This window comes from Trachemys scripta, chromosome 7 (assembly GCF_013100865.1).
Source record: "Trachemys scripta elegans isolate TJP31775 chromosome 7, CAS_Tse_1.0, whole genome shotgun sequence".
NCBI classification, from domain to species: domain Eukaryota; kingdom Metazoa; phylum Chordata; order Testudines; family Emydidae; genus Trachemys; species Trachemys scripta.
This window is the reverse complement of record NC_048304.1, coordinates 43,989,165-44,003,258: the sequence shown is the minus strand read 5'-3', so window position 1 is coordinate 44,003,258 and position 14,094 is coordinate 43,989,165. Positions and strand designations below refer to the sequence as shown.

General features: G+C 38.2%; 1 protein-coding gene across 2 annotated transcripts in view; it reads left to right on the top strand.

Annotated features, from left to right (window-relative positions):
• NISCH (nischarin) overlaps window positions 1–13,333 on the top strand; it is a 57,440-nt gene extending 44,107 nt beyond the window's left edge. The window contains exons 14-21 of one of the 2 annotated variants that reach the window (XM_034775018.1): window positions 195–316; window positions 1,720–1,775; window positions 2,363–3,694; window positions 4,205–4,379; window positions 6,161–6,314; window positions 7,781–7,909; window positions 10,321–10,482; window positions 11,929–13,333. In XM_034775018.1, coding sequence (XP_034630909.1) covers window positions 195–316; window positions 1,720–1,775; window positions 2,363–3,694; window positions 4,205–4,379; window positions 6,161–6,314; window positions 7,781–7,909; window positions 10,321–10,482; window positions 11,929–12,557 — 2,759 coding nt within the window. In that variant the 3' untranslated portion in view covers window positions 12,558–13,333. Of the gene's footprint in view, window positions 1–194; window positions 317–1,719; window positions 1,776–2,362; window positions 3,695–4,204; window positions 4,380–6,160; window positions 6,315–7,780; window positions 7,910–10,320; window positions 10,483–11,928 lie in introns of those variants that run through there. The other variant, XM_034775020.1, reaches the window with a different exon arrangement.
• The last annotated feature ends 761 nt before the right edge of the window (window positions 13,334–14,094 follow it).

Here is a 14,094-nt window from a genome sequence, read left to right as displayed (position 1 = left end):
GACTTAAATTCACCATATAAACGGATTTCCTTTGATTGATACATCTATTGTATGAAACTATCCTCTACTGTATTAATGACCGCTTGTCAAGTTTTGCTTAGATATTTTAAGAATACTTGTCATACAGTTGCAGTTAAATAATGTGTTTTGGTTTTGTTTTAACATTCTTTAAGAGCTATTTGTATTTGTTCTAGAAATAGTTTGCAGAAAAACAGCCCTAGCCAGCAGTTTATCGCCATCCAGTAGTTCGACTCCTACAGACCATACAGTTACCCAGAGATGCTCTGAAATACTAGACTCTAGATACAGAAATCAGGTAACTGCAATTCTCTTCCCATGTCTCTTCTGTTTAAAAATTGTTTTTAATTTGTTTTTCCTGGAGCAAAAACTCTTGTTAAAATAATCCACAGCAGAATTTTCCTGTTAATCTGATTATTTCTATACTATGTGATCTGTTGTAATGGGGCAAAGAAGAGTTAGTCCCAAATTACTTATCGATTAAGAGGTTTCAGTTTGTAAAATACTGAAACTAAATATTTTACTCTGAACTTTTATAATAAATTGGGTATAAAATCAGTTTTCAACTTTTAAGCAAGATATCTGAGGGCTAAAGGCAAAGCCACTACCTGTCCCGCTCTAATGGACTAAGAACTAAAGACCTAATTTACATAACTGACAACTTTCAGTCCCGTGGACACTTAATACTGACTTTCAGGAGTTTTCTCCCACCTGAACTGAACGTAACTCTTCTGTAGTGCTAGAGAGCTTGGTCCACCTTCTAATATTTTAGAACCACTCAAGTAGTGTATGGAGTTGCAGAGAACAGGAGTGTAGTGTCCTGAGCTTGCTTCACATACTTGCATTGTGATGTTGCAGTTCAGTGCCATGACATATTGACATAATGTCAGTATTACATCACCATCACTAACATCCACCTAGCTGCTAAGATTGGAGGGTGGGGCTTTCTCTCTCTCTCTTTCTCTCTCTGCCGCTTCTGTCTGGTTGCTTGAAGGTAGGATGGATGGTGGGGGGATAGCTATCCTCTTGCTGCTGGGTGGGAAAAGTTTCTCTTTTGTGCTGATAGGGAAAATCAGGGTGGCTTCAGTTTTCCCCATCCAGTCTCCAGGATCTTGATGGCTCCTGTACCGCTACTTGCTACTTGCATTTGTTAAGCAATGTTGGGTGCATTCCTGAGTAGGGGGCTGAGTCAGCTGGCGCCTTTGATTTGCCACTGGCTTAGAGTAATCTTCAACAAGTCACTTTATCTCTCTCTGCCTCCCTTTACCCATCTGCAGTAAAGTTTTGCACGGCATAGCATCCTTCATCCAAAGATCTCAAACTGCTTTTCATACGCAGTCTCAAAACAACCCAGTGAGGTAGGTAAATAACCATTTTACAGGTGAGGAAATTGAACCAGGAATAGAACCTATTTCTGCCTACCTCATGAGGTGTTCAGGCTGCTGAAGTAATGTTGGCAAAATATTTTAAGGTCCTCTGAGGTCCTTTAAGTGAAAATTAATTACCAAGTAGTGCAAGAGGCATACCAGCCAGACCTTTGGATTCAACCACTTGTTGATCTGACAGACTGTAAACCGTTTAAGAATCCTATGTTGATTAATATTATTCTATGACTAAACCCATGTTTACTGAAGTTCGTATGACACTTCTGTTCGTTAAATGCAACATGGCAGCTCCCTGACCTTCCTTTCTTCTCCTTAGGTGCCTACTTCTCTGTTGGACTTATCAAAAGAATATGGAAGAGGTCATCACATTTGGTGAGATAAAATGACTAACTTCTAATATAAATCTGCTTATAATAGTTGGCTAATGTCTCTGGACACTGTGTGTGTCTCTGGACACAGTCCTGGCCTTTAAAGCAGAACATGTTCCCGTTTCTGGAACTCTGGCCCTATTTTTCTCAGCTTGAAAATTTCTTCATGAAATTTCATCAAAGTTCTCTTTTGAACTGTGGGATGTATTTGAAAGTCCACAACTGCCTCAGTGGCTGTATAGTGGAGTGGTCAAATGACAAGGTGCCATCCTGCTTTAATACTGATTAAACTATCATTACATGTGTGATGATTAAATTTATTAGGGATGAGGAGGAGAAGATAAGTGAACACTTGAGTTCCTCTGTGTACTTGTCAGTGCTCTAAGGGTTAAGTTACACCAGTCTTGTGTTTAAAATTGGTGGCTGAAGAACACAGATTCTGTACAAACTACACTGTGATACACTTTCTCTTGAAGTGATTGTATAGGCTTGAAAATCAATGTCTTGATACACAGTAGAAAAGGTCTTGGATAGATATGACTCCTCTTAAACTCAACCTTACACTTACTGTTGTTTTTTCTGTTTCTGAAGTTTGGACCATTCAGATGAAGAACATGGTGCATTGCCTGACCCTTGTAACACCATCATCTTGCCTTTTACCTGTATGTCATACACTGCCACCAACCAGGATTTTATCCAGCACCTCTCCACCTTGATAGCACAGGCTTTGCAGAGATCACCCCCTTCCTCTACTGAAATAGAAAACAAAGGGAGCCCTGTGAATGATTCCAGTGTCACGGATAATGAAGATGGCTATTTTGAAATGGGACTTGGAGACCGGACTTTCGAGTTCAGTGCTACTTCAGATATTGCCCCACCAGCTCCAGACAGCACAAGAGCAGAGGGCATAGACATAGTCAAAGTTCTCTGGAGTTTTTCTATTCAGGTTCATAAAGGAGGAGGAGCCAGGCAGTTTGCCTCTTGTTTGGTTTTGACTGATAGTGTAGTAGCTGTGTTTGAGATTCCTCATCAAGATTCAAAAGGCAACTGCCAACATATCCCAGCTGCCTTGAAACTAGCACTGTGCTTTCCATATACAGATCTTACAGAGTTTGGCTTTCTCATGCCAGAAATATGTTTAACCCTCAAGGTGAGAAATAATGACAACTGCCTGTTTGTCGTTTCGGACTCCCAAAATCTTCAGGACTTCTATTCCTGTTTACAAACATGCTGCTCTCAAAGCTGCACATCCCTGTTTTCAAGTTCCACGTTGTACTGTGGCAAAGCAAGCTTGCAAGAATTTGTCTACCAACTGATGGGATTTTATCACATTTCACCCGATGGCATGGAGATAAAAGGTTGCTTCCCAACTTACCTTGTTTACAGTAATAAAACTGATGTTCAGAAAGCCTTGCGTCTACCAGAATCAGTGGATGATAACAGAGCATGGTCTGACCATGCCTTGTGTTCTGCACTTTATTCCACATTGTATAAATCTGCTGAACAGAGTCACTATGCATTCCATCCTTGTTGGATATTTCTGACACCCCAGCATTTGCACATAGTAAAGGTTGATTTTAATGTAATGCCAGCTAAATGTATAGACTCAGAAGATGCAAGAAATGTATTCAAGCTGAGCAGGATTCCACTGGCTTCTGTTGTGTTGCATCCGACCAATCATCCCATCCAGCAGAAAGGGTCATTTTCAGATGGACATGTGCTAGAGTTACTCATTGGACACAAATTTGTTACAGCAGTATTTGTTCTACCTCATGAAAAATTCCATTTTCTAAGAATCTACAGTCTTTTGAGGACACTTCTGCAGGACGTTAAAACTATAGTTATTTTGAAAGCTTCCAACAGTTTGGAACCAGTAAAAAATCACCTCTTGGATTCAAAAAACAGACACGGCCAGACAGCAGGGTAATTGACTCCCTTAAAATACATAAGGTGCAGCATTGAAATTAACGTTGCCTAACCAGCACAATGTTACTGGAAACTTGCGTTTAACAGTGCAGCAGGACCTGGGTGTATGAGAATCAGGTCCCTAGTACTTGTAGCGACTTTCCTTTCACTCTGGATACAGGGTTATACAATATCAGTTGACCGTTTATACCTGCTGCTCAGCTTTGTTTACAACCTATTGTATGCTATTGTGAAAGGAAGCTTTGCATTTTGCCTGCAACCTAGTAGAAGGAAAGCAAACGACAGAGGTGTTAAAGTAAAATAATTTACGTAGTGAACAGGAACTTCATTGAGACAAGATATAGTATGCTGCTACTAAGCCCACAAATCTCTGTTATGAACTACTGAGTGGACTTTAAAGTATGAATGTTGCTTATGTGGGGAAAAAACTCTGCATCTCTACTTGTTAGTTACAGTTTTTGAGTGTGCATTCTGACGTGATGTTTCTTGGTCTCTTCTACCTCCTAGCTTTTGCAAGCCTTGTTTGACGCTATCATCTTTATATCCATCTGAATTTCTGATGCAGAAAATTACGGAAGATAACCAAATTCCAGCTTATCTTCCAATCTCTTCATCTCTTCAGTATGTGGCTGGGCTAAAAGGAAATGCGATTGTGGAGTTTTTCCATAACAGCGTTGCTGAGGTATTGCGCGCAAATTAGGGACACTTTATGCAGCCTGCCATCAACCTTTTAAAACTAGAAATGTATTTAAAAACCTTTCTTGTTCAAACTTAAACCCAGAATGTAATAGATACTCCTAAATCTGGATGTTACTAATCAAGACCCCAACCCTGTAACTGCTTTCCAATTGAGTGAGCCCCTATCCTGAGTCTCACAGAAGTTGTTGGGACCCTACAAAGCTCCAGGTCTGGCCGTAAGGTGCTCATTGCAGGATCAGTACCTAAATTAATGTCATATTTGTCTTGGAAACAGTGTTTCTCCAAGGATGCAGCTCTTTTTTTCAGTAAGAGTTAAAGTTACAAACAATTGGTAGGATGGGCTTTGAGGGAATTTAGTTGCGTGCCATTCAGATTTCACTGGAAGAGTCTCTTAGGGCTTCTTAGGTGATACTTGTGTATAAATACAGAATTACATAGGTATAGCTATTGCAATTCCAAAAAGACTGGCTCTCTCTGAGTTAATAAATCCAATATTTGATACCCAAGTGAATATTAGTTGGGATGTTAATAGGTTGGATGTCCAGCTTGAAAATACAACTCTTAAGTCATTTTGCTGTAGTTTGAAAGAAAATTCCCTATAATCAGAATGAAAATGTCAGTTGAAAAGCTATTCAAACTTGCAGTGAACACCAAAGAATTTTTTTCATAATTATTTAAACTGCAGTTAACCAGACTTTCAGTAGAACTTACTCAGTCTACATGATACTCAATTCTGCAGTTCATAAGTCTTCGACACTGGATTTAGTTTAGAACCTGTAGACTTTTTATGGAATCAGATCAAATTAGGAGCTGTTAAAATAATGGTTTAGAACAGTGTTTCTCAGACTGTGGGTCCCGACCCAAAAGGGGGTCACAAGGCTATTGTAGGGAGGTTGCAAGATCACAAAAATATTGAAGAGGGAGCTGAAGGGGGAAGGGAGATACAGCAGCAGCACAGAAGTAAGGGTGTCAATACCATAAGTGTGCTCCTATGAGTATGTACAATAATTTGCTATCACTTTGGGGCAGGGGAATCATCACAACCTGAAATATTTTCAAAGGGGGGGCCAGAAACCCTGATTTAGGAAATTGAAACAGCAACATTGTGGCAAATGTTGGATAAAGGATTTGTGAACTCAATTTGGTTTTACTGAATTTGGAAAAATCATTAGCGTAGTTTCAACAGATATCAAGTGTTCTGGGCATAACATCTAAGAAACTATGCCAGTAAGTTAATATAGTAAAATGCATTCTAATTCTACTTCCCAGTATAACGTCTGTCTGAGGTAATTGCTAGTCATGCTTCCTCCTTTTTTCATAAAGCTGTTTGAAACTTATCTCCTCAGCAGTATTTGAAGGTTTGTGTTGCTCTTTGAGATATGACAGGCATTGTGAACTTTACGTTTACTTACAGAAGCTCCTTAACTAGATTTTGTGGGCATAACTCTGCCAGGTTTGCTGGGTTTAGATTTTTTTAATAGTTCCTCGTCAACTCTGTGAAACTTGGAGTCGAACAGCGTGGTAGGCTAGACCATAACAAAAACTTCCTCTCACCCATTCTGAATCTCATGCACACTAGAACAGTTTCACGGACAATTCTTCCGATACAGCTGCACTCAGCAACTTTGGGTAAAACATTATCACACTTTTGTGTTCATATGTTAGTTTTGCATTGGTTTGCCGGGAAAAGCAGTTCCCAAAAGCTGCTTCTAGCAAGTCAGAGGTGAAGATGTGCAAAATTAAGCAACATAATTTGTCTTGCAGGTGGAAAACGAAGAGCTGAGACATTTTATGTGGTCTTCTGTTTTATTTTATAAAACTCCTGACACGGAAGTGACAGCTTGTGTGATGCTCTCAACAAAAGCTATTTACTTTCTGTTGGATGATTCTGTAACTCATACTAATGAGCATCAGTTGGGTAAGACAAAAAGGGTTAATTTTGAATCTCTAATAAAGTCGCAGGGTTAATTGGTAAGTGAGCCTCTATCGTCACACTCTTCTTCCTTTATATTCAAGGTGATTTTGATTAGCACTCTTATTTTTGCAGCCAAGGGACTCTAAACATCCCATCATGGGTTTTTCCACGCTTGCCCTTTGCATCATGCATGCGTGCCTGGGGCTTTACCTTGCAATAAGGGTTTTGGGTCTTCATCCAGCACTGCATCTCAAATAGCCCCTTCTCCATGACGTCTGTGCATGCGTCTTTCTGATGTTACTTAGCAGTCCCCACCATCTTCTGCGCAATTGAAATGCCATTCCATTGCCAGCAGTAATGTGCGACAAGCCTAAGGGTTGTATTATGCCCCTCTGTCATGTGAGTAACTTATTGCCTACTTGTCAGTGGGAGTTGCATGTGGTTCATGGGCAAAGTGTGGCCCTGAGAATGTGACATGCTCTCAGCGATATTTGCCCGTTCGAGGAGCAAAACACCTCAATTGCTTTTGATAATGGGTCTCCCAGTCCGCACTAGCTGTTTACCACATGATGGTCTTCTCAGGAGTGAGGCTTCATATTTTTAGATTGAGGTTGTCTAATTTTATTTTGATATGTATAATTCATTCCTTGAATGTGCTCATCTTCAGAAGGCAAAGTACATGTTCCGCCAAAGAATTTGCAGAACTGGAGAAAGTAACGAACTCTAAACACTGAATATGAGTAGGTTATGTTTTAATGGCTTATCTGGCATGGTTGCTGAGTAGAGATCATCCAGCTCTTTAATCTAGTTGCGCACAAGTAGAGATTTCCCAGCATGAAGGTAATGTGGCTCAGTGTAGATCAGTGGCACGTGTGGTGGATGGGTTTCTTCTGGTTTGGGTAAGAATAAGACTTCTTCATAAACCTCTTTCCTCTTAACATTCCTCTGTTCACCTGGCATGTGCATTTTAGGCCAGATTCTTATTTCAGGTTTATTACCAGAGATGAGGTTCAGAGCTGTAGTTTGCCCCAAAAAAGCTATTAGCTACCATTCATAAAGTGTGGTATCTTAGGACTAGTCTCTGCCTTTGAGTGCAGCCTGTGTCCATGTGTTTAGTGGTCCTGTGCCTTTGTGATATACTTTGAACTCTAAGAAAGTTTGAAGGCAAGTTCTATCATCTTCATAGATGGTGATGGGGGAAATTTTTCACTGAATGCAGTATCATCTCTCCTTTCTGAGTTTCTGGAATATATCTGCATAAAGAAAGCTTCCAATATTAAATGAGTAATCATTAAAGAAAAATGCTTTTCAAGGGTTTGTTTCAAGCACAAAAGTGGAGAAATTTATAATTAATTTTTTAATAAAGATCACTCTAAGATCTGAATGTAATTATCATGTTTGTAGTCTAAACTTATCATGCTTCCTTTTTGTGACTTGCTCTTTATCATACTATATTCTTCATTCATTAGACTTTTGGAACCAAGAAAACTCAGATTGTGAAAATAGCTCTTTCCACCTCTCCTGCTGCTTTGTGCTAAAACTTAACGATCTGCAATCAGTGAATGTTGGACTTTTTGATCAATATTTTCGAATTACTGGTGAGTAACATTTTATGCTGTAGATTTTTCTAGTTACAGATACTACTGTCATCTTGATTTCATCCCTGTCTTCACTTCACTCTTGATACGGAGCACCATGTTATCCTACTGTTTTTTTATAATTAACACATTTCCAATATGTTAACATTTATGATGTCACACTGGTGCCACTATATAAATAAGTGTGGCTGAAAAGACTGTCCACTTCCAGTGGCTTATGTTGCCCAAATACTAATTTTGGGGTGTGAAATTTTACACTTTCCTCACCTAAAGTGAAATAAAATATGGGGAAAATATTCACTTCAGCCATGTGTAAAACATTCAAGGAAAGCAGGAGTGAACATTTTCCAATTGAATGTTTCATATATTTTTGCACTTTGATAAAGATTTGAATTTAAAGTATACATGTGTACAGCATAGTGCACTCAAAGGATTAAGTGATCAGTGAATGAAAATGGTGTGCTCTGCATGTTGAGTATGTTTTTCTTGATTTGTGTGCATAGTGGGTTGAAACTTGGAAACTTGTAGTCTTGTTGTGATGCATTAGTGGAAGTGTTTCACCACTAGTGCCTCTGCACTTAAGATGTGTAGGCAGATAACCATGAACCACTACAAAATGATGGTGCTTATTGAATCTGTGGCTGTAGCTTCATTCAAGCAAAAAGCAGAAAATGATTTTATGATGGTTTAATGATGATATTTGGCTATTGCCTCAAGACTTGAATGGGCAGAAATGGAGATAGTAATGAACTCTAAACACTGAATATAAGTTATGTTTTAATGGTTTATTTGGCAGGTTTGCTGAGTAGAGCTCATCCGGTTCTTTAATCTAGTTGCACACAAATTGAGATTTCCCAGCATATTTTGAAATAGATGCAAACATCCCCTGACTCTTACTCAGTTATCAGAGTTAGTGTCTCTTGCCAAGAGACCATTCTGCCAGTTTCCTTGAACATGCTTCCCAGATACATAGGGCTCGTAAATAAGGGAAATATAAACTATTCTTCCCTAGTCTTTCATTCTTAAGAATTTGTAGCACCTTCCATTTTTAATGTGAATTTATCCTAGTCTCTCATTAAATGTCATTTCCCATTATAATTTTTCTTTTGGCTTCCAGAAATTATTGTAAATGTTTATGCCTTGAAGCCTCTATTCCATCCTTCTAACCAATTTTTAAAATTGCATGGTATGTCCTATTTTCATGTCTCAGTGATGTGATGCCAACAGAGACTTCCAGCAAAAGTAGACACTAAACTTCTAGCTGGCCTAAGGTAACATTTGCAAAAGCACCTGTCCCATTTTGAAAAGTGACATAGGTACTTAGATGGCCAAATCTCAATGAAAGTCAAAGGGATTCAAGTGACTTAGTAGCCTAGGAGCTTTTGAAAATTTTACCCCTGCTCTTTTTGGGAACATAATATAATAACTAGCTTAGCTCTCTTAAAAACAAACCCCATCAGAGAATAATAATATCTGTCTTATATAGCACTTTTCATCAGTAAGGTCAGATATTTAATTAAAATATAAAAAATAAATTTCATATTGTGGACCTGAGACCCAACAAAAGAAAGAAATCCAAAGTTAGGGATACAGCTGTCAACTCTTTTCTTAGCTTTCCCTGTCATGTGAAGATTGCGATTGAAGGTATAATTTGTACTGCAAAATTTATGGGAGACTTTAAGACTGAAACCTAGTCCTTATACTTTTTTTAAAGGGATTCTGTCACCTTGAAATCTAGTGAGTTTAATATACAAGTTCAAGTATTACAACTTGCCTCTAACTACCAGATGCTGGACTAAATGATGGCATTGATCACTCAGTAATTGCCCTGTTTGTTCATTTCCTCTGAAGCACCTGGCATTGGCTGCTATCGGTAGACAGGATACTGGGCTAGATGGACCATTGGTCTGACCCAGTATGTCCATTCTTATGTCCTCTCTGCTGTGGCAAAGATCCTAATGAGGAAACTGACCATAAAAAGGTGATGCTGTAGGTGACCTTAATCAAAGTGTAAGTGCACAAATTAAACTGGAAAAGCAGGGAGTTTTTCTTTTAACTTAGTTCACTTTTAACATCAGTAATTAAAATATTTTCAGAAATTTAAGTTTTCTTTTGAAGGTAAATTTTCAAAGTAATGAACAGTCATGGAGTTAAATGTCTACATTCAGAAATGTTCACATCCAGTGTTCCAAAATAAAGTACCTTATGAAAGTGCATGCTCTAATCTTTCAATAGGTCTGGGAGGATCCCTTATCTTTTGATCAGAGGATCAGTTCTAACTAGTTAACCAAATAAAGACATCTTAAATCCGTCACTACAGGAAATATTCTATGGTGGTGAATGAACGTCTGCTGAAGTTGTAGTAAAGCTACAAATAGATATGTAACTGGCTTATATTCTGTCTTCTCCAGGACATTCTGCAGATCATATAGTAACCTGCCTAACCAGAGACAGTTACAGTACTCATGCCTTTATACAGCACCTCATGGCAGTGCTGTCATTGCTGGCACGCACACCTTCACCAGAACCAGTAGATAAGGATTTCTACTCTGAATTTGGGAATAAAAATACAGGTAAATGGTCCATTCTACGCTCTTAAGTTAGTATATCATATACTAGAGGGGTAGCTGTGTTAATCTGGATCTGTAAAAAGCGACAGTCCTGTGGCACCTTATAGACTAACAGAAGTATTGGAGCATAAGCTTTCGTGGGTGAATACCCACTTCGTCAGACACATGTGGTGGAAATTTCCAGAGGCAGGTATAAATATGCAGGCAAGAATCAGTCTAGAGATAACGAGGTTAGTTCAATCAGGGAGGATGAAGCCCTCTTCTAGTATATATCAAATACTGTGTAATGTGTATTTTTTAAAAATCCAAAAGTGAAAGATTTTATGTATTGATTGTTTGCTTCCTATTAACTCAGTTCCACTTCCACTTGAAGTCCTGTGTGAGTTTATCCTAGACTTTCCTGTCTGAACAGAAATGTTTAATTTCTAATACATTTGCACAGGGGGACACAATATGATAATATAATTCTCCTTTTATAGAATCCAGTAAATTACATCCCTTACATAATCTTTTGGGCAATGTACAGCTGTAGCTCGTATTTATAGGTTAGACTTGTAACTTATAGCTCTTTAAGGAACAGTCTCTTAACTTGTGCAGAAGAGGGACTTTTTTGGTCTCTAAAGGTTGTGCATTCATGGACCAGTAACAATGACAGATTAGATAAGATTTACGGGATTTTTAAAAATGGGTTAAATTCGTACCTTCAGCCATTAAAATGCGCAGTGATAACTCTGCTTTTGGCTAGATTTCTAAACTTAGCAGACGGTTCTCTGAATAAAGCTAAATTTTTTGTTGGTGCTTGTGATTATTTTAAGAAAGCTTTTAAGGAAATCATTGCTTAAGTCTGGCCTAAAACATTTTATTTACAGCTATTTATGGTAGACCAGAAGCAGTGAATCCTCCTCTTACTGCAGGAGCTTGCTCCTTAGGGAGCAGTGTGCACATCATGATGTGACATTAGACGTAACACACAACTTGTGAGAAAGTTCTTTTCAGAGGGACCATTTAAAGATGTCTTTTCATCTGCTATAGCGATAAGGCATTTCATATTTGTGTTCTCAATGATTCCGTACTGGATTCAATCCGTTTAGAACTCAAAAGTTGATTTGTCTCGCCAACTACTAGCAAGACAAATACTATCTGTGATCTGAGAATCCAGCTATTTTTTTCTGCCTCTTACGTCATCACCACTAATAAAGATTCTTTAATTGGAGCTGAAAATGGTTGTTGATGAAAGAGGCAGATGAGAAATCCAGTAAGGACATGCAATCCAAATAAATTATTCACATATTTTATACAAATAAAAACTGTGCATAAATAATGGCTAAACTTGAGTTGTTCCAGCTGCAACAAACTGTGTCAAAGGATCTAATGTTTAGCCACATGCATCAGGAAAGCATTGTGTAATACTGAGTGTAAAGTAAAATTCATGCATATTTGTGTTTGCAGGAAAAATGGAGAATTATGAACTGATTCACTCTAGTAGAGTAAAGTTTATATATCCCAATGAAGAGGAAATTGGGGACCTTGCTTTTCTAGTGGCAGAAAAGATGTACAGTTTGGCTAACCTCCAGTCTCTAAATATCCTTCTGTATGTGTTGGCATTTCAAGTGAATCATACAGAAGAAACTGCTCAAGCCAATAGTTCACTTCAGCCTAAAACACTCATTTTAACCAGTTCTGATTTGTTCCTTTTCAATGAGGATTATATCAGTTACCCGCTACCTGAATTTGCAAAGGAACCACCAAAGAAAGACAAGTATCAACTCATAGATGGAAGACGAATCCGTGATTTAGACAGAGTGCTTATGGGCTACCAGACATATCCACAGGCCCTCACGTTTGTGTTTGATGATGTTCAGAACCAAGATCTCATGCAGAACCTAACACTGGATCATTTTGGAGATACTTTCAGTGCCCCAAAGTTAAATGCTAAACATAAGGGCAGTGGGAATGGAGAGATCCAGTGGTACATCTTTATCCCAAGTGCAGAAAGCCGTGAGAAACTAATATCACTGCTTGCAAGACAGTGGGAGATCTTGTGTGGTCGGGAGCTGCCTTTGGAACTCACTGGGTAATTGTCGCACAGCTAAGTGATTGGAATGTGAAATAAAGCACAGTATTTGAATAAGCAGGACTTCTGGTGTTATCTGAAAACTTAATCAGAGGCTGATGCTCGACTCTATTGTCATTATGGTTCTCTTGTGCAGTGAACAATTACAGTATAAGCTTCTGAAGTGTTAACTGGGAATTAAGCTTTTTGTAAATTCTATTTTTATGCAATGGTATACGTACACGATTTTCATGAAGCATCCTGGGAAACTGTATGGAACAAAAGGAGTCAACACTAGACGTTGTCTAGGGCTATTAACATTTCCACTGTTTTTCAATATATATCAGTCTAGCTGTTCTATACAAACTATACTGTGTAAATAATGGTAAGAAAAATGCTTGTGACATGTTAAAAGTGCAATGGTATTTGTACAAGATGTATTTTATTGGGTATGCTGCTAACACTTATTATTTAATGACGACAAACACTTTTTTACATTTTGTCTTTTTGAGGTCAAATTTAATTGTTTGCTGCTAATCATGAAGCTAGTGGCAAAAATCACCTGGAGAAACCACAACTAAATGTTATATTTTCATCTGAAATTATAGTTCCATGGCAGTCTTTTGTTATAGATTTGTAAAATTATTAAATCAGTTTGCTACCGTCATAGAAATGAGTGCCCAGCATTGATATACTAACATTTTGCCAGCAAATAATGGTGAATTTGCACCTCTGAGTACCAAGTGTTGTTTGTTGCCTTCTTTCTCAATACAAATAAAGTGAAATTTGACAGTTTGTTTACCTGACTTGTTTTCTATATATCTTTATTCACACTGATTCTTTCAAGCATTTGCAAGATTGTGTAAAGCAGCGTAGCTGCAGTGACTGCTATAGAGCTTATGCCTGTTTAGATCAACTGAGTCTCTGATTCTAACGCTAAAAGTATAAATACTTGTTCTGGTGATGATTGTAAGTAAGTGCTTCTGATTTATAGAAGGTTGTTTTGTATACATTCTTATACCCCGTTCATCACTGTAGTATCTGAGCACCTTCCTGTAGGGCCTTAACTTTACTAGCATCTATCTAAAGGCAGGGGGAGAACTTTGTTTTGGAATATTTTGTATTATATACGCACATGTTGCTATATGTTGATGTTGAGCCACATGTACACAACATTCTAAGGAGAAAACTCCATCTTGCTATTCATGAGATCTGTCTTGGGCATCGCATATGCCAAATCAGTTCAAAACCAGAACTGCTTACCTTCCTGTCATGGAACCTATCTGTCTAGAAGAAGTCAATACCTTAATTGCTTGAATGTTGAAACAATCAAATATGGTCTGTTCATACATAGAGACCAAGGGCTACAAAAGCTTTAAAATCCACGCTCCGTAGCTTGGTTAAATTGGCCAATCGTGGAACCAGTAAAAAAGAGTAGGATTCCTTCTCAGGATCTTTGTACCTGCTTTAGATTGACTTTCCCTCCACCTTGTGGTAGAGCTAGTTAAATAATTTATTGGACAAATATTGCAGTATTTTTCAAATTATGTAAATATTTTTCA